Source organism: Psilocybe cubensis, chromosome 11 (genome assembly GCF_017499595.1).
Source record: "Psilocybe cubensis strain MGC-MH-2018 chromosome 11, whole genome shotgun sequence".
In the NCBI taxonomy this organism is placed as follows: domain Eukaryota; kingdom Fungi; phylum Basidiomycota; class Agaricomycetes; order Agaricales; family Agrocybaceae; genus Psilocybe; species Psilocybe cubensis.
The window spans coordinates 1,171,524-1,191,151 of record NC_063009.1 but is presented as its reverse complement, the minus strand read 5'-3'; the positions used below and the strand labels follow the sequence as shown (position 1 = coordinate 1,191,151).

At 46.8% G+C, this 19,628-nt stretch overlaps 4 protein-coding genes across 4 annotated transcripts; 2 read left to right on the top strand and 2 right to left on the bottom strand.

Annotated features, from left to right (window-relative positions):
• Positions 1–1,319: 1,319 nt before the first annotated feature.
• Positions 1,320–3,363, top strand: JR316_0011499 (Peroxisomal catalase; the record flags this gene model as incomplete). The annotated part of the gene is made up of 9 exons (XM_047897153.1): positions 1,320–1,413; positions 1,472–1,530; positions 1,579–1,908; positions 1,962–2,141; positions 2,203–2,316; positions 2,378–2,527; positions 2,606–2,954; positions 3,022–3,147; positions 3,206–3,363. 9 exons carry the CDS (start codon positions 1,320–1,322, stop codon positions 3,361–3,363), a joined length of 1,560 nt encoding a protein of 519 aa, XP_047743562.1.
• Positions 3,364–7,941: 4,578 nt separating this feature from the next.
• JR316_0011498 (Chitinase 1) lies at positions 7,942–10,247 on the bottom strand (the record flags this gene model as incomplete). Its single annotated transcript, XM_047897152.1, has 14 exons — positions 7,942–7,973; positions 8,025–8,115; positions 8,167–8,386; positions 8,445–8,533; positions 8,593–8,750; positions 8,805–8,856; positions 8,909–8,970; positions 9,027–9,168; positions 9,224–9,437; positions 9,506–9,596; positions 9,652–9,790; positions 9,850–9,926; positions 9,986–10,018; positions 10,073–10,247. The coding sequence occupies 14 exons, from the start codon at positions 10,245–10,247 to the stop codon at positions 7,942–7,944; spliced, it is 1,575 nt and encodes a 524-aa protein (XP_047743561.1).
• A 3,326-nt stretch (positions 10,248–13,573) lies between these two features.
• JR316_0011497 (septum-promoting GTP-binding protein 1) lies at positions 13,574–14,029 on the bottom strand (the record flags this gene model as incomplete). Its single annotated transcript, XM_047897151.1, has 3 exons — positions 13,574–13,747; positions 13,804–13,887; positions 13,955–14,029. 3 exons carry the CDS (start codon positions 14,027–14,029, stop codon positions 13,574–13,576), a joined length of 333 nt encoding a protein of 110 aa, XP_047743560.1.
• Positions 14,030–16,190: 2,161 nt separating this feature from the next.
• JR316_0011496 (substrate-specific activator of APC-dependent proteolysis) lies at positions 16,191–19,527 on the top strand (the record flags this gene model as incomplete). The annotated part of the gene is made up of 19 exons (XM_047897150.1): positions 16,191–16,236; positions 16,295–16,556; positions 16,610–16,627; positions 16,681–16,772; positions 16,835–16,963; positions 17,025–17,179; positions 17,234–17,398; positions 17,461–17,491; positions 17,548–17,644; positions 17,694–17,952; positions 18,012–18,383; positions 18,435–18,562; positions 18,616–18,664; positions 18,717–18,805; positions 18,869–19,014; positions 19,072–19,125; positions 19,186–19,202; positions 19,260–19,361; positions 19,423–19,527. 19 exons carry the CDS (start codon positions 16,191–16,193, stop codon positions 19,525–19,527), a joined length of 2,316 nt encoding a protein of 771 aa, XP_047743559.1.
• Positions 19,528–19,628: the final 101 nt, after the last annotated feature.

The following is a 19,628-nucleotide window of genomic DNA, read 5'->3' as shown; positions in this document are numbered from 1 at the left end:
GTAGGAGCACAAGCTGGCGATGGCAGAGATTGTGGCGATCCGTGGACGCGCGCCACGACGTAGATCTCTCTAAGTGGCAACAAAATTCTTCAACTATATTAAACCAGAAAAAGAAAGAAAAACGAACGCACGCTCAACATTGTTCGCAAACTCTCGCACCATACCCAAATCCCTCCATAGCCACACAAACACACCACCCAGAAACATAAAGAATTTGAAAGCAAGGTCTTCTGTAACACATGGATATGATAAATGTTAGCGGCACATGGGAGGAAGAGGAAACTCACAAAAAATAATACAAACAATGCCGCCCAAAAGCTAACCCCCACAAACATCCTTGGGGTCAAGCCTACAATGCAGCGGAGGCGTACATTAGCCAGTGGGCGAGAAGATATGGGATTAACATCGTTAGATTGTCAGCAGCATTAGTAAAAAGTATACAGTGGAGTTAAAAGAACACCGGGTGGTAGGCAGTGAGTGTATGACCATGCCTGATCATTCCTCAGCTCCCATCCACCAGTGCACGGAGAAGGGGGGTAGAGCGAGCAAAAAAATGAACAGAGAACACTCACGTTTTGCGCAGATCGGCCGCTCGAATCCAACAAGGAAAGCGGGTGCCCGTGAGCACACGTATTTGGGAATTGACGGCGTTGGGGGACGAAATTGTTGTGACCGGAGCGGAGGTCGACCAGCGAAAAGCTGGTGACCGGAGAGTGACGAGCGGCGAGCGATCGAGGGCGGGTCCCAGCGCGATGAGTTAGCAGGAGGCGGGAATGAAGGGGAGTGAGGCAGAATGAAGGTGGAGGTCAACGAAAGATCAGATTCGCGGGAGTATTACATAATCATTATCTAAGCAGTCCGGTGACTCGCCGCGGTGACGGCGTCCCCAAGTCACAGGGAGTTCGCTATAGAACGATGGTACATTCGAGAATGATCGAAGTCCTGTCCAGACTTAAGCATGGACCACGCTTGAAAATGTGGGTCATGTTAAGCCGACTTGGAGACATGAAGCCCTGACATGAGAAGTGGTATGAATTGTTGAAAAGGTGGAAGGAACCTGTTAACCTTGAGCCACCTTTAATAAAGCCATGGACGGCATCAGTCTCTGAGGCGAGGGCAAGCGCCGTTCTTGTGGGAGGATGGATTTGAAATGAAGTTCTTTGTCCAATCAGAAGGCAAGGATTATAAGCCTTACTGATCATTCCTCGATCACGTGGAAAGATCTGGTGCTTCGATCTGAAGAATGGGAGGATGGGGAGAGCCAGTATATAAAGAAACTCGTCCACTTGAACCCCATATTCTCCATCTTTCTTTCCATCATGTCCGCTGTATACACCACCTCCAACGGCGCTGCAGTCAACGAGCCCTATGCCGCCCAACGCGCTGGCATCAACGGGCCTCTTCTTCTCCAAGGTAAGCCTGATCGCTGTACCTGATCGCCATCAGCCCCTTACCCCGCACATTAATTAAGACTTCCACCACATCGATCTCCTTGCTCACTTCGATCGCGAGCGTATCCCTGAGCGTGTCGTAAGTGTTGTCTTTCTTTCATGGTTCTTCGATGCTCAGGTATCCTAGGTCCATGCCAAAGCTGCTGGTGCTCACGGCTACTTCGAGGTCACTCACGATCTCAGTGACATAACTTCGGCCCCTCTCTTGAAGTCCGTCGGCAAGAAAGTTCGAGTTACTGCTCGCTTTTCTACCGTCGGAGGCGAGTCAGGATCTGCTGATACTGCTCGTGATCCTCGTGGATTCGCTCTCAAGTTAAGGACTGATGAGGGCAACTGGGACTGGGTTTTCAACAACACCCCAGTCTTCTTCATTCGTGACCCGGCCAAGTTCCCCCACTTCATCCACACCCAAAAGAGACACCCACAGTCCCACTTGAAAGATGCTGATATGTTCTGGGTAAATTCTCATCTTTGTCACTCGGTACAAATTTTTATTCATTGTTTATTTAGGATTATCTCTCCCAAAACCCAGAATCCATCCATCAAATTATGATTCTCTTCTCTGACCGTGGAACTCCAGACGGTTACCACAACATGCACGGTTATTCCGGACACACGTTCAAGTGGCTCAAGGACGACGGAACCTTCGTGTATACTCAGGTTCATGTCCGGGCAGATAAGGGATTCAAGGTATACTCAATCGTCTCACCTTATCCGGATGCATATAATTACCGAACCTTCCTGATCTCAGACTCTCGACGATGCCACAGCCACTAAGCTTGCTGGTGAGAACCCGGAATACGGTATCGAGTCTCTTTTCAATGCTATTGAATCGGGCAATTACCCATCCTGGACCGTATACGTCGTGAGTGCAGGACATTAATTATACACGCGATCGACTTTGATGAAGCTTCTTCTAAAAATAGCAAACCATGACTGTGGAACAAGCTGAGAAATTCCGCTACAACATTCTTGACCTTACGAAAGTTTGGCCACACTCGGAATTCCCATTACGTCCATTCGGAAAGTTCGTTCTCAACGAAAATCCTCAAAATTACTTCGCGGAAATTGAACAGGTGCAGTTCTATTTCTATTATCTATAATTCTTCAAATTAAACCCAGAGGTTACTCACCAACCATTCATTTGACTTTAGGCTGCGTTCTCACCTTCTCACCTTATCCCATACATCGAGCCGTCGGCTGACCCTGTTCTTCAATCCCGCTTGTTCTCGTACCCTGATACCCACCGCCACCGTCTGGGAGTCAACTACCAGCAACTGCCGGTCAATGCCCCCGTTGCCCCCGTCAACAACTTCCAGCGCGCTGGTGCCATGACTTTCATTTCCCAAGGCAGCGCACCCAACTACCAAAGCAGCATCCAACCATTGCTGTACAAGGCGCCTCCAGCGGGTATCGACTACAGTGCTCGTGATGTTGAGCGCCTTGCGCGCCACGAAGCCTTCATTGGCGGCGCTTGGCGTGACCTGAGCGTCATTACCGAACGTGCGTCATACTATCAATATCTATGCGCCTTTCTGTTCATCGTTTCTGATTTGTTGCGTGTATACAGTCGATTTCGAGCAACCACGCGCTTTGTGGACCAAAGTCTGGGGTGAGAAGGAGAAAGCGGCGTATGTCAACAATGTCGTTGGTCACTTTAAGAACGTCAAGAACGCGACCGTCAAGGCCAGGCAACGTAAGTTCATAAACCACCATTCACAATAATAAAAAAAGTTTGACTCTGTATCATGTAGTGTCCGTATGGGCTGCCGTCGACCAAGGCCTCTCAGACCGCATCGCAGCTGCCATCGGCCACCCTAGCGTCCCGCCTCTCAAGGTCGCGCCGGCCAGCGCAGCTGACCAGTTCAGGGCCAACCTCGGGTTCGCATTTACTTTCCAATCAAGGATATAGAGCGTCGGTGTTCTAATCATTCTCTGTATTTTGTAGATTCAAGTTGCAGTAGATTGAACCTCGCTCCGTAACTCCACCCTCATAGTGGGAAGGTTCGTTACACATGTCGGGTACATTTTCTGTCTCAAGAATTAGCGGCACGTTGTTGGAAAGAAAGAAAGAAAAGATTCCCGAATTGCTCGCATTAAATAGCATCACAATTTTGTACAAAATGTTTGCTCATTATTATTTTGATTAAACCTCACCGAGTGGTATATCAGGGGAATAGCAAGTAAGTATCCAGCAAGAAAAGCAACCAAATATAAAAGGCCAAGAGTAGAAGGATACATAAAGTTTTAGAGATACAAAGATGAGCAGAATATCACCGAGTTGGGTCTCTCTAGGAGTTCCGATGCCTTTTCAAACTTCTCCTTTAGTTCTGAATTGCCTATTACTTTGGCGGCTTGAGCCATCTGACGGAGAAGCTCGCCCAACCGTCTGAACACACGGATAAGACTTCCTTCAAATTGATCCGTGAGCTAGAGGATGAATCATCATCAGCAAACGTGTGTTTGCGACAAGAAGGAAATATGATAGGACGGGACGGACCTTGCAGATCTCTGAGAAGGATGCACCACGACACCATTGCATGACGGCGTCCATCAGCTCGACCTTGAACGAAGAGACATATTCATCTTCGTCGATGGTAAGCTTGGACTCCTTGGACACTTTGGCTATCCGTCTAGCGATTTCCTGCATCACTCGGAGAGGGGCGGCCAGTTCCTCCTTAAGCTTGGTAGCTTGTTCGCTCTAAAGCCAAAAAAATGAAGAATGAAGGAGTAGTAATCCAAAGAGATACGCACCTTTTCAGTGAAGACAAAACAGCTTAAGAGGGCAGCACATTGCTCCGGTCCAAGGGAGTTGAAGACACCATTAAATATAAGTTCCGTCAAGAGCAATTCATCACCCGAGCTAATCTCGCACGCGACTCTACCCTTCATGTCGACGATGTCGGACGCGTCAGTGAACGCGAGGCGCCGTAGCACACGCTTACGGCACTTGAGCTCCTCAAGCTGTAGCACGTCGTGCGTTGCTTGTATGCGCTTCTTGAGGTTTCGGATGCGCTCTTGGCTTTCTTTCTTCTTGGAGTAGAGTGTGTACAGCTCAGGTAGCCGTGGGTCTTTGTGTAGGGGGCTAGAGAACATCTTTTGCTCCATCGCGGCAATTTTCTACAGAATTCCAGTTGGTACGTGGCGTCTCAGCTCCATAAACAAATTGGCATGCACTTACTTTGACGAGTTCCTTGAATTTTTCGTCTTTTATGCCCATATTCTCTATTGGATCCAGCAGGGTGATACCATCTGGGAAACGTCGATGGACCTCTAGCATGGTCTTCCATAACGTCTCGCGGGCCTGATCTTGACGTAGATCTTTGGGGAGGAAGACTCGAACATGGCTGATACCATCTAATGTTGAAAGAAGGACAGGAACCACCAATGGGACACCTTTCTGCCCTGGGGGACAAGGCTGGATACCACCAGGTGTTGGCGTCAATCCTGATCTGTCTTTGGGAAGTGTGCCACCTGGAGCGCAGTTGAGCAGAACGTCGACAATATACTGCTCATGGGGCGGGAGTTCTTCAGGTTTAGGGCCAAGTTTATTCTAGAAACACACGCCAAAGGCGATGAGTGAGGTAAAAACGGGTGTAGCCGACAAGCAGAGACGGACTTTAGGTGCTAATCTTTTTTCGTAGTTGATAATGATTCCCCAGCCGAAGTCAAGCTTTTGGTGCCTGACCTTGACGAGTCGACCAGGTTGAAGGAACGGCAAGGAATACGACGGGTGGGTAATGACTTCTCTGAAATCGGCCGTCATTTGGTCGAGCTGCTGTCGATAGTCGTAGTACTGTGATACAAGGTGCTCGTCTGGGATGTTTGTTGAAGATTTAGTCTCTTCCTCTTTCTTCAATTCTATAAAAAAGAAAGGTCAGAGAAGAATATCACACGGACAAAACCGCGCTTACCATCCTCGAGGGCAGGTATTCCTGCACTGCTTTGGAATTGGAAGAAACATCTTTCCAGCATAAACTCGGGGCTGATGCCTTCTACCTTCATAAGGTTCAGAACCATGTTATAGCCCAAATGGAAGGCAGAGTCCAATCTGTCAGCTTCTCCTTTCACCATCTCCTTCGCTGCAGATGGCTCCAGCTTTTCATCGCACATCATGATCACAACTCCACGATCATCCAACCCTCTTCGTCCGGCACGCCCCGACATTTGGATATATTCACCTGAAGAGATGTTACGGAACTCGCGCCCATCGAACTTTCTTGTAGCCGTGAAGACTACAGTTTTGGCGGGCATGTTGAGGCCGATGGAGAACGTCTCGGTAGCAAAGAGGACTTTGATGAGACCCTCTTGGAAGAGAATCTCGATCACCTCTTTGAGGATGGGTAGAAGACCACCATGATGGATACCAATGCCACGGCGGAGGAGAGGGAGGAGGTTGGCAATTTGTGGTAGCTGCCTGTCATCCTGCGAGAGATTTTCAATGGCGTTATTGAAGATATTACTGACGAGGTCCTGTTCTTCGGTGGAATTGAATTCAAATTTGGATAGTGTGAGTGCCAGGCCTTCACATTCTCGTTTGCTGAAGGAGAAGACGATAACTGGATTATAATTTTTCTTCATGATGACCTTGATAATCTTAGATATATCGGATGGCCCTGTAACTTTTTCAACACACGACATAGGAAGATGCTTAGATATGATATTCACCTTTCTTGTCCCCTCCCTTCTTAGTCTTTCCTTTTTTGCCTTTACCGCCTTTGGAATCAGCCGGGTCCTCTCCCAACCCATCCTGGATTTTGCCCATAGCCTTGCTGAAATTATCCTCTCGGAATTCCCCCTTCTCATTTACTACAAGGTAAATGCCTTCACCGCCTGCAGGGAAAAGATAATGTTGAAGAGGTGTGGGCCGGAAGTCGGTGTAAACTACGTGACATGGTTGTTCATGAGATTTGCAAATCCATTCGGCGAATTGCATAGCATTAGGGATGGTGGCAGAAAGGAAGACGTATCGGACAGTGTGAGGGAGAAGAATGATAGTCTCTTCCCATACGACACCACGTTCTTTGTCGCGCATGTAATGAATTTCGTCGAAGATCACCCAAGCTACTTCACGCATAATTTCAGAGCCTCGATACAGCATTGATCTTAGAATCTGGTGGCGCGTTAGTTCCGCAAACTTTTAAGAAAAAAATAATTTGCATGCCTCCGTAGTCATCACCAAGCAGGTTGCAGAGGGATTGATAGTTACGTCTCCAGTCATGAGTCCAACGTCTCCGAACTCAGCCAACATTTCGCGGTACTTTTGATTGCTTAAAGCCTAAAGAATATCCATGTAAATAAATCACGCTTCAGTACTTAAATGAATAAAGAACCTTGATAGGACTGGTATAAATGACTCTCTGTTTTCGATTTAAACATTGAGCGATGGCATATTCTGCTACGACAGTCTTTCCAGCACTAGTATGAGCAGATACAAGAACGCTTTCATTCCTCTGAATAGCGTACACCGACACCCTCTGGAAAGGATCGAGTTCGAACTTGTATTCGCGGTCTGGTTTCGCAGGTGGGACATGTTTAGATATTGGAGTGTAATTGTAACCAGGAGGAACAGCTACTTGATGTCTGACCTAGAGAGATGCGTAAGAAAGCGACAATCCACACCAACAAGGAACTCACTTGATGCCTCAACTCCAGACGCGAACCGGCTTCAGCGGAGCCGCTATCCAACCCAGCGCTTGCTGCTACTTCACGCTTTGCCTCTGTCTCGAAATCATCAAGTACAACTGGTTTCGGAGACGAAATTCGGGCTTTTTTGGGTTCTGAAGGGCCAGCGCCATTAATGGTACTGGAGTCTATGTCGCCGTTGGTTTCTTGTTGGGCTTTTGGTGGTGGGGGACTGGAGCTCGCTTTTCGTTTCTGAGCAGCTTTTGAGGTTTGAGGAGGCTCGTTTACTGGTATAGAGTCCTGGTTGTCGAATTCATCATCCTCTGCTCCTCCTTCAAGGAACGAAAACAGATCGGTGGAGTTCATTGCAGAAAACGATTTTCAGAATATTGTCACACTCGCGTTACCCCAATGCCGTCACTTTGTGTGACTTGTACAGTAGTATAAATAGATTTTACATGATCTAATCTAAATCTAATCTTATCTAGGTCCCAGTACATCTTCACTCATGAAAGCACCTGGCATTGGCATTTGGACTTGGAAGACGCATCCGTTGCTATTTATTACATTTTAAAAATTCTTTATCGTTCTCCCATGACTTGAAAGAGTCTCAGACCTTGGAAAATATCTTGATAACTTGAAGAAAGGAGCAAAGAACTATCCAATAACACAATTCCTCCTTCAACATCAACTGCCAACAGACAGGTGGCGATGCTTCCACATTGGACTGTTTGGGAAATGGATATATTTGCGGGTATACATAAATATTGATTCTCAAAATAACCAATAACTGGGTAAATACTATGCACAGACACAATCAGGATGCGATTGCGTTTCACATAACAGCAATACGGAAAAAGTGCACTCAGCAAGCACCCTTGTCAATCCAAACACCGGCTGAAAGTATGTCAGAGTCACCAGAGGTACAAATTTTTGATGGACACGTACCGGCGCCTCCTGGAGTATCTGCTTGAGTCCACCATTGTGCCGACCAGAGGTGGCCTCCGTAAGTAACAGTAGCGCCACCGGTATATGCGATCTGGATGAAAACATACATAAATAGCAGATAATTGGTTACACGGGTGCTTACGTTTGAAACCCATGCCGCTACTCCTGCGCACAAAGATCCCGAGCTTGCAGTAGAACTGGGGATTGCAGTCGTTGATTTGGTTGATGTCGTGGGCTTCGCAGTAGTAGACGGGGTGGAAGTTGATACTGGAGCCGTAGAGGTCGGTTTCGTACTAGTGACAGTGGAAGACCCTCCTTGGCCCATGTTGTTTCGGATGTTATCCCACTTGCTGTTCGGGAAACTGAAAGAGAAACACGATTAAACAGTGAGCTTAAAAGCAAAGAATGGTCAAAGTGTACTTGATGTGGTTTGGAGTTTGATCGAGTGCTCCTAAGCCACTTGCAGAAACTCCAACTAGTGATTGAGAGCCAACTTTGTCGGTCGATAGCTGACGAGGAATAAAATGAGATGATTTACATAAAAAAAACATAGGATAGAGCCTTTCACCTCCCAAAACATGGAACCTGCCATTCCTTTGCTCTCGAGGTATTGAACTTTGAGCTTGACGATATTTGGGGTATCGTAGGAAACAAGCTCTTGGGTGGCTGAATTGTATGAATAGCTAGAGATATCAGTTGTGTTCTCGAAGACCTGAGCACCGGCCACTGCATCAACAATGGGTTAGAGTGAAATCTCGAGTTGAATGACAGATGAATTACATGGGAGAGCGCTGTAAGAATATATTCCGGCTTCGATTGTCCCAGGCCCAATCTGTCAATTACGAGGTCAATGTGGATATCAAGTACTTTGCAAATGGACATACTCCGCTATAGGGCTGTCCGAGGCCTGCAGTGTTCTCGAATGCGTGGCCATACAATGGCATACCTAGTCACACATATTAAGTCAGTTTTACGAAAATATATACTGAGCTCAAATAGTACCCAAAACAAACTTGTTTGGCGAAGCGCCAGCGCCGAAGTAAAATTTAACAGCAGCATCAGTGCTGAATCCTGTTCTGGCACCACCGTAGACATTGGCCTGGTTATCTGAATAAGTCAACCAGGATCCGGCGTAATCGTACGCCTTAGAGAGACATATGAGCTTCGTCAATCGATACAGATTTTCAGACAAACCATACCATTAGATTCCAGAAACTCAAAGCAGCGTTCATCTGAGGAACCTGAAGGAAGGCATAGTTGGCAGGACCAGCAGCCACAGCAGCCGTGAGGAGGTACGTCGTCTGGTCACCCTTTTGTGCAGCAAGATTGTCGAATGCGGTACGGAGGGATGTCATCAAATCAGCCAGACCTTGTCCCTGGGCAGTGTTGGCTGGATATTCGAAGTCGATGTCACTGCGCAAAGGAAGATATAAAGTTAAGTTGACGGTTACTGCTAAAGAGAGTACGACATCGAAGCTTACATTCCATCAAATCCGTAGTCTTCGATGAGCTGCACTGCGCTTGCAACGAACGTGGCACGAGAAGAAGCAGACGTGACAAAATCGAAATGTCCTGCATGAATCTAATTTCAGTCAAAGTCTAGTGTCGCAAGATAACAAGATCTGACCAGCTTGGGAATACGTCCAGCCTCCAATAGACAAGAGAACCTTTAAGTTTCTTTGTGCGAGTTTGAGAAGATAAAGTTGCTTCAGGCATCCATACAGGTTGTTTCCTGTATCATTCCAAGAGTCGGTGGGGAAGTGTTTCTAAATACATGTGAAAAGGTCATTTCTAATCATAGAATTCATGGGCAAATGAGTGTCACCTGCTCGTCAGCGTACGAGTCGGTGAGGGATATGGTACCCGTGTCAGGAGACACGTCAGCAAATGCATAAAGAATATCTGAAGTAGCACAGTGAGCAACGCTTATTTCAAATCCTGGAAATATATATGTGACGCACGAGTCAAAGGGCCAGGAACTATGTCTGTCGGTTCTGAACATACAATCAACTTTGGGCAACAAGTATGTCAAGTCAGAATTGACTCACGAAAGTTGGCACCATATATACCCCAGTTTGTAAAATAAGCCATTGATACTTTTCCAGTTGCCCGTCTATGTATAACGTGTGTCTTTGGGTCGGTCTCGATGGAGTATCTATGTGGAACATCCTTGTACGTGTCTGGCCGACGCATTATCTGCGTGGCCTCCGTAGCAAGCAACATTCCAGATATGAACAAAGTAGAGAACAGTTGCCCGAAAAGAGGAGAGAATAACATCTTGAGCTGTTATATGAAGGCACAAGTGCCGGAGGAGCGCTAGGCCTGCTTGGAAAGTGACAGGATACCTCCCATTTTCTGACTATTTGTACCTCTATCCCTCTAGGCTTCCTGAATCTTGCAGAGGGAAGAGAAGTTTTCAAAAAGACATGTGGTTATCTTGTCATTCTTTCGTTTTAATGGTCAGCCACATGGTTCTTCACAGTCTCAGCTCGACAGTCGTTGCCAGGTTTGTGCGGAACAGACGGCTCAGCAATAGTAGAAGAGCGAGGTAGGTAGGATCAGGCGATGATAGTCCATGCGTCGGGGAAAGATATCTTTAGAGGCTTGTATTCATCAGATGTAAGTATATTACCGTATTCTGCCGCGAAAATTTATACCAGGTTTGGTTGCTAACCAAATCACGGTCTAGCGTATGGGTCGCTCTGCCTTTGTTCGGTATAGTCTGGCGTGTAGCGGGAACATCTACCACGCTGGGGTCCACGGCGACTGATATTCGATCAATATTGAGACAGACGTTTGAACCTAGTAGTCCAAAAATCTTCTGCATACTCTTTACTGGGTTACAGGTATGATTTCGTCACCCGAACAATTCCGCGATAAGAAGGAAAGGATGATCCAAGAACCTCGTGCGCGCTCTGAAAGCCTCAGGACTCAGAAAGTAATAGATAAAGCACAGATAGAAGTCGGGGGGCGCACATGGTAGATATCATTCGGATGAGAAGCTGCAGACCAGTTCCGAGGTAGCTAGGTTCGTCGACGAAGGTCAAACCCGTTCGTTCAAAGCCATCCACACATCTGCAAATATTTGTCACAAGAGCATAAAACCGGAACCACGTGAGGCTACCACCTTTTCCTTCAATTCAATCCTCAGGCCTCAATCCTCAAGCTTCAAGGCTATGACTATGCCCCATTGAAGTGCCATATAGTTCTGGTAGGATGCAATGGACTCGAAGCATTCCGGTGACCAAGTCATACGAACTGCCATTTTACTGTAAAGTCTGTTGAAAAGGCATCCAGAGTCCATTATCTCAGACACGATACCATTGTCCTATTCCTTATCACCTGGGAAGTAACCATATCTGCTGATTTCACACAGTATCATTCTTCTTTTCTTCAGGACTTAAGTCTTACAAAGCGGCCGGATACCTTCTTATTCTCATTCTTTTGACCTCCATCCGAGCGGAATGACACGCTTCTCTCGGGGCAACGACGCATCAGGACGTATCTCATCAATTGCACCGTCGACGTCGAATAGGAAGTTGCGATTCGGGTACTTGTTTGACAATCACACGAGAAACTGGGTACACCACTCATCTACGCTATTAAACGTGTTGCAAGGTCGTGATCATAATATGGTCTCCATCACTGATTCAGACAGTCCTCATCATTTCTTATACGGTACACTGTGTCGAGAACCTCGTGTCGTGGCGTGAAATATGAGACTTAGGAAGTGTCTGTCGGCATGCTATGGAACCCTGCCATTTTTACTTGCTTTTCGATCTCTAAGGACCGTCATGTTACTTGCATCGTTGCAAAAATTGACGCGCTATATCAAGTAAACAGATCCTTGCTATTTTCTTCTCGTTATCCTCAATGGCGCTAAATCCTGAAATTGGAGTGTTGCCTAAATTAATGGACAATCACAGAAATAGCTTTACCTTGTAATTCAGCATCACACATACCGGGAATACCAAGGAGTTTCAAGCTAGTACTAATACCTGCACGAGCCGAATGGATAATGGACACGTTTCTGTGCCATTTTGCTCTCAGTCGTTCCCTTTCCTGTAATAAAAGTTGAGCTTTCCTGTTCGTCACTTATCTCGTATCGCAATATTATCTTGAGCCAATTGATAACACTTATACTTTGTTGACCGTTTCGAGTGTTTCTCAATAGCGTCATCACGCGTTCGATGTGCGCAGTCATTTAGACCGAAAAGTCTTCAAACCTTCTCCGAATGGCTGATAATTTCATCTAGAGAAGTTCTAAGCTAGCAAAGACCAGAATCCTGTCTTATTCCTATAGTCATACGGTGAAGTAAACCGAGGAGAACGAATGCCGCTTGTGACCCGTAGCTGGCACAGGGCACTATCGTGATATCTTCAGCGTCGCGTCGTCATTGTGTCATGGATGGATCATAATAGCCACATGGTCTTTTAAAGGATCTCTGGTCAGGCAGGAGTTATCAGAGCCTCATAGAGTTGCAGTGCACATTGCAGCCTCTGCTGCACATAGTCTATTATTGGAACGGGCCAACAAAAATGTTTTTATGGAATTATCTCGGACTGCAGCACGAGACTGATCGAAAATAATCTGTCGTTGGCAATGACACTGTGCACAGCGCGTTTGCAATTGCCAACACGGACGTTGACGGACGTAAGTACAGCGATCAATTAATTACTTCAGTCGGTATATGCCTGACTGCAGACTCGGTGTCGCGTGGTCATGATCCACAACATGGATCTACGTCGTCGGCGCACTTCAGCGGATTATTTCTCCGTGGCACAGTTCTAACACCATCTAACAGCCCCTATACCAAACCCAAGATTTCGGGTGCATGTATTTTCATCTGCAAACGTTGTTCGGAGGAGTACAGTCAATTTCACAACAGAGCATGATCAAGAACATGGAAAGCGTGTGCAAAGTGACGAAAGCAGGGAGTATATGAAAAGAGGTTGTATTTAATCGATAAAACCAAGTTCCGCAAAGAAAGAGTGTAAGCGACTATCAAAAGTCGAGCGATTGCAACATACAATCCTGTAAAGGAGGCATGGGGGAATTCGATCGCGCATATGTGATGAGGGATTATAGTGTACGAGAGAAGGAATGGTGTTGCACAACGAATACGATAGCACGAACGACGAGAATGAAACGAAAAAAAAACGACAGGTACTACGAAGTGGTATTCTATTAAAGGCATAGAGGGTAGGCGATGCAGGGGGAATATATATACCGATGAAGGAAATAAAAACAGATTGAGAGAGGATGTATCATTGTAGGTGGGTGGGAGGGTGAATAGTGGCAAACATTGAGAAACGAAAGGGTATGGTTTCCAGCTGTTGTATAGAAATGAAGGTGCCGCGTCCCACATATAATTCGATAGTTGGATTCTGAAAGTGATGGCTGCAATTGGTGAGCATTGCAAAAAGTTTCGCACAACTGATTGACCAAACGTACCTCAATTTTTGTCTCTTCCTCCTCATCGGTGTCAAATAAGATCCCAACGGACCGTCCTCCCAGACAAGCCCCAGTGAAATCAGCAATAACCCCTTCATACATCAACGTATATCAGAATTGGTTCTCCTACGCCTTCAATCTCGGGGATCACGCATTTAAGGTCAAAGGCTTTCGCGAGAACAATCTTGAAGATCTTCTGCACGTTTATTGAAGCGGATGTTGAACAGAAAATCAAGGATGCATGCATGGCACGTGCAAACTTCTTTGCCTTGAGGACGAGTCAGGACAAGATTGAGAACCGAGGTAGAGGATATATTGTCCCACCTGTTTTGTTATCTCTTCCTGTTCGTCCCGCGGAAATGTAGCAAATTGATCAAACTTGGTGCCAATTAGGAAGGGTATAGCGGTCTAAAGAAGGATTGGTTTAGACTAATGAATGTTTCGCAAATCACAGGATTTAAAATGCCGTACATACCTTGTTAAACCCGCGCGCTTGCCTATACCATTCCTTCACCGAATTAAGAGTGGATTTCCGGGATAGGTCGAACATGAAGAGAATTGCAACCGCGTCATTGCATACGAGGGGCAACATATTGACAAACTCTCTCTGTCCTCCTAAATCCCATATCGAAAAGGTAATTGTCGTTCGACGAACTGATATAGTCTTTTCCATAAAATTGACGCCTGATTCCTTGATTTTTAAATGGTCCTGACTTGAAGAAATTTAAAACTTGCCCAGCGTCTGAATATAATCCTCATCGAAACTGCCCTCCACATATTTCACCATCAAGCTCGTCTTGCCGATCTGTGAATCACCCACCATACCTACTTTGATCACGACACTGTAAGACAAATGTCAATTACTTTCTGATTGAAGAAAAAAAATTGCTTGCCTGTTCTTCTCGTCATTATTTTCAGCTGTGGTTTGGAGATTTTGGTTGCTGGGGCCAGCTTCGGGGGGCGTGGTAGTTGAAGAGGACGCTTGGGCAGACATGATCCACTTGATCTCAGCGGATATGATATATTCGGATACCAAAACGCGTGGTCCCGAGTTCTTGGATGTGGTGAGGGGAGGTAGAGAGAGGGAATGCAAAGGAAACGTAGGATGAAAGACCTGGAAAAGGGAGAGAAAGTATTATGCAAGAAGGACGCGTTCTGACCGCGTTGGGAGAATTATGGGCTTGTTGAGACCACACCCAGTTAAAAGCGGGCCCGCAAAGCAAAAGGAACTGGCGCCGTCGTCGTTGTCGTCAACACCGAACCGGGTGGTGTTGTTTCGAAACAAACATGGGTGACCAGGCCATGGATCGTAATCAGATGCCCTTGCCAAGCATGTCCAAACACAGCTCATTCGAAAGCCTAAAACTCTTTTCTCTTCTTCTTCAACAACTAATAGCAGTCAGTCAAGTTCCAGGAACATAAGTCGCATCGAACCCTCACAAGTATTCAGAGCGACCAAATAAACCCATCGTTTATGCACGAATCCGTTCTGGGTCATCATCGGAATGTTGCCGAGAGAGCTTAAGACTGCACCATGGCCCGGAATCTCTCCTCTGCTGCCCTTGGCTATATCGGACACCCCTCTACTCAACCCCACCAGTATTCATAGTACCGCATTTATCAGCAAGTTTAAAATCTAAACCTTGCTCATGTTTCGCCGTCGGCACCGGGACCACTTGGGTCAGGGACAGCTGTGGCCATATATGCATCGTATTATGTCGACCACTGTTATGCCGTTTGTTGCCTCACCCCAGAAATTACTGAGAGGGCAGCCGTCGTATGGAAGTAATGATTTACCACTCGGGAAATGCCTACGGGTCGTGCAAGACTCCTCTACACACACTATCTTTAACGGTGTCTATCATGGGCAAAGCGGGGTTTTCGTCTGATGTTGTACATGTACATGTACAAGTGTTCATTTGCTACTCTACTGACTCCGTATATTGCAGCACAATTTATTCGGCATTCTCGTCTATGAAAGAGAGTTGCATAGCAAGTGTTTCCGCCGGGCGCGTCCTGCCCATATGCATCCATGTTTCTCATTACTCCCATTAAACGCCTCTTACCCCATACCTGTCGAGCCCCTCAGGAACATACCCCGCTTGAGCAGTCCAGATCACGCATCAGCGGTCGGAGTAACTTTCTTGGTAAAGCCTGGTAAAGCTCGTCCCATGATTGGAAGCTTTCATCGGAGCCTCACGATCCTGCCCACTCGCTTGCATCCCAACTATGCGCTGTCTCTAAAATTTTGGGAGGCTTCTTTCGAACTGCTCCAAATTGAGTTTCTGTTGTACAACTAAATCACCCTTCAGGCTATATCACGGTTCTTCTTCGGATAGGCATGCTACAGGGCCCGCCACGTCATTTACCATGGGATAGCCGACCACCAATGCGCAATTGGGCACCATAAAATTAGGGCATCGCACTCAGAGTTATTCGCATTCGATGTGGTTTTGAGGAATTTATCCGGGCAAGAAGAATGGAACAGCAACGAAATGATCACGAGCTACATTGCCTCCGAGCACTACCCGCCCACTTCGCAGCTGTCACATACGTCTTGTCCCCGGATGCAATTTTAGAATACACAAGCTATGAGCTCCATTTTCTATATTCGCCGGACCCATTGCAGCGTCAAGAGATATATAATCCGACGTTTTGTTTAACGGATAGTTACCCCTCAACCAGTTGATTTCTTCCAATTTTGCGAGGTGATGTTTTTACGACGCGCCTTGTCCGTTCTCCCCATTGTGGGCTCTGGTTAGCCTTTTCGGCAGGTTGTTTTTTTTGTGCTCGTGGTTAATTTTTTGTCTTGTAGCCCTTGCGCAAGCTGGTGGCCCTTACGTCGACCCAGACAATGGCATCACCTTCTCTGGATACACAGATCCAGTACATGGCGTTACATACGGCTTCGTTTTTCCCTCCGTCGCGTCCAACTCCCAAGAATTTATTGGTGAAATCGTAGCGCCTCTCGCCAATGCATGGGTAGGAGTTTCTCCTGGAGGAGCGATGTTGCACAACCTATTATTGGTGGCCTGGCCAAACGCCGGAAAGATCGTCCGCTCAGCTCGCTACACAGAGTATGTTTTTTTTTTCACTGTATGTGCTGGGAGCTTACCTAAAAAACTTCAAGGACTTACAACCTCCCTACGTACGTTGAAACGACGACCATTAAATTTCTTTTTAAATGACAACGATATATAGCGCTATGTCAGGGCCAATTCTCACGGATTTACCTTCTTCAAAAGTAAATTCCACTCACTGGAAGTGGGTTTACCGTTGCCAGAACTGCGTTAGTAAGTATACTCTTTTGGCGACATAAATTTGGTAGCAGGTATTTATGTCTATGGTTCACTAGCCTGGCAAACCCAGAGTGGTCCTCAGACCCTCCCAACTAACGATTTCGGTGTCCCCGCATGGGCAACCTCAAGTGTTGCAGTCGACGACCCGTCTGACCCTCAGAGCACCTTCCAGGAACACACTGACTGTGAGGATCTAAAAATATGTTTTCGAAGCAGTAGAAATCTTAATACATATTTGTCCTCCAGTTGGCTTCTATGGACTCGACTTCTCCCAGGCCCACGTTTCCGACGATCAATATGCTATTTGGGCGGCTGGAGGCACCGGAGGAGGTTCTTCGACTACTTCCGTACCCACGTCTACTAGCACCAGCACCAGTGCTTCTTCCACTCCCACCGTCTCTGTAAGCATTTATGTGTCGAACCCTTTTGGCATAGACTTACCATCTGGATCTTAGGCCATTCCTTACGATTACATCGTTGTAGGAGGAGGAGCTGGTGGTTTGATTGCTGCCGACCGTCTTTCGGAAGCCGGAAAGAAAGTCTTGTTGCTCGAGCGTGGAGGACCCAGTCTCGGTGCAACCGGCGGAACCTACCAGCCAACTTGGTTGAAGGGTACCAACGTAAGAAGAGCATCCTCAAAACATATTGTTGACTGGATATTTACGCTTTTTATTTTCAACAGTTCACCAAGTTCGATGTTCCCGGACTCTTCGGTAAGTATTGAAACATACAGTATTCAGATTTTCATCTTACTGAGTGTACAAATCAGAAACCATGTTCTCCGATGGTAACCCATTCTGGTGGTGCAAGGATGTTAACGTTTTTGCTGGATGCCTTCTTGGTGGTGGAACTGCCATTAACGGAGCGTACGTATTATTATAGCTTTTGTTGGAATACGGCTTATGGCTCCATTAGTCTTTACTGGTTCCCAACTTACATGGACTTCTCGTCTGCTGCTGGTTGGCCTGCGTCTTGGAACAACCACGGTCCATACACTGCCAAGCTCAAAGCGAAGCTTCCAGGATCCGACCACCCTTCGACCGATGGAAAGCGATACCTCGAACAGACATACAACGTTGCTGCTCAGCTTCTCAACTCTCAAGGATACACCAACATCACAATCAACGACAACCCCGACTTCAAGGACCATGCTTACGGCTACAGTACATTCGCGGTATGTCGATCAGAACTAGACAGTATCAAGGCAGATTTACCAATTCGATTACGCTCTAGTTCGCCAATGGAAAGCGTGCAGGCACAATTACTCCTTACTACACCACCGCCGTCGCTCGCCCGAACCTGACCTACAAGCAGTACACCATGGTGCTCAACGTTGTTCGAAACGGTAGTCAGATTCTCGGTGTCAAGACGAACGACACCTCGCTCGGCCCCAACGGTGTTATCCCTCTGACGTCCAAAGGTCGCGTCGTCCTTTCGGCAGGCTCCTTCGGCACTCCCCGCATTCTGTTCCGCAGTGGTATCGGCCCTTCTGATATGATCAACCTGGTCAAGAACGACGCCAATGCTGGACCTAACCTGCCTCCTCAGTCCGACTGGATCAACCTCCCCGTTGGATACAATGTTTCCGATAACCCGTCAATCAACGTTGGTCCTTTTTGTGCTGCGTGACCAATAGCATACTGATTTCATTTACAGCTTGTATTCACCCACCCGTCCGTCGATGCTTATGAGAACTGGGCACAAGTCTGGACCAACCCAAGGCCTGCTGACGCTGCTCAATACATCAAGGACCAATCCGGTGTTCTTGCTCAGGCATCTCCAAGGTTTGGTTTATAATCCTCGATGGCCATGAACATTCACTTATGTATCAAATCAGACTCAACTTCTGGAGAGCATACAGTAGCCCCGACCAGAGGACGCGTTACGTACGTTACGCTGATAATTTCAATAAAACGGGTTTTCTAACGGTTTCTTCAGCTCCAAGGTACCGTTCGCCCAGGTGCCGCCTCTGTTACAACCGTATACCCCTATAACGCCAGCCAGATCATGACCATCACCGCTTACTTGTAAGGCTGGGTTCCCAGATCTAACTTTAAGTTGTTTTCTCATGTTTATTTCTATCAATAAAGGTCGACTGGTATTACTTCGCGTGGACGCATTGGAATCGATGCTGCCCTCACCGCCCGCCCTCTCGTCAACCCCTGGTTCGTTGACCCCGTCGACAAGACTGTCTTGATCCAAGGTCTCAATGACATCGTTGCGGGTGTCAAGAACGGTGAGGAAGAGACTACTTCTCGTTATTGACTGCCATGCTCATTGGAATAATGTAAAGTGCCCGGATTGACAATGATCACACCCGACAACACCACCACTATCACTGACTACGGTGCGCTTTCAACACAATATTTATGCGAGAGTATCAACTGAAATTTGTTTTTCTTCACAGTCAACAACTACGACCCCGTAAGCATTTAATCCTTCCATTCTTACTCAAATGTTGAACGCTGAACCATTTCCCAGGGCTCGCTCAACTCTAACCATTGGGTTGGCTCCTGCTCGATCGGCATTGTCGTCGACGAAAACCTGCTCGTCAAAGGCACCAAAAATCTCCACATCATCGATGTACGTGTTCTTTGTTTTTCATCTTGACACTGTGGACTAACCTAACCTTACTTGCTCACAGGCCTCCGTTATTCCCTCGCTGCCCGTCGGCAACCCCAGCGGTACCATCATGTCGATGGCCGAACAGGGGGTCGCCAAGGTGCTTGCCCTCGCTGGTGGCCCGTGAGGTGTATAAACAAGAGAAAAGCATGTAGTTGTAGCATATTCTCATATTGCTTTGTATCGAGCGACGCACGCACACAAACACACATAATAAAAGGGTTTGAA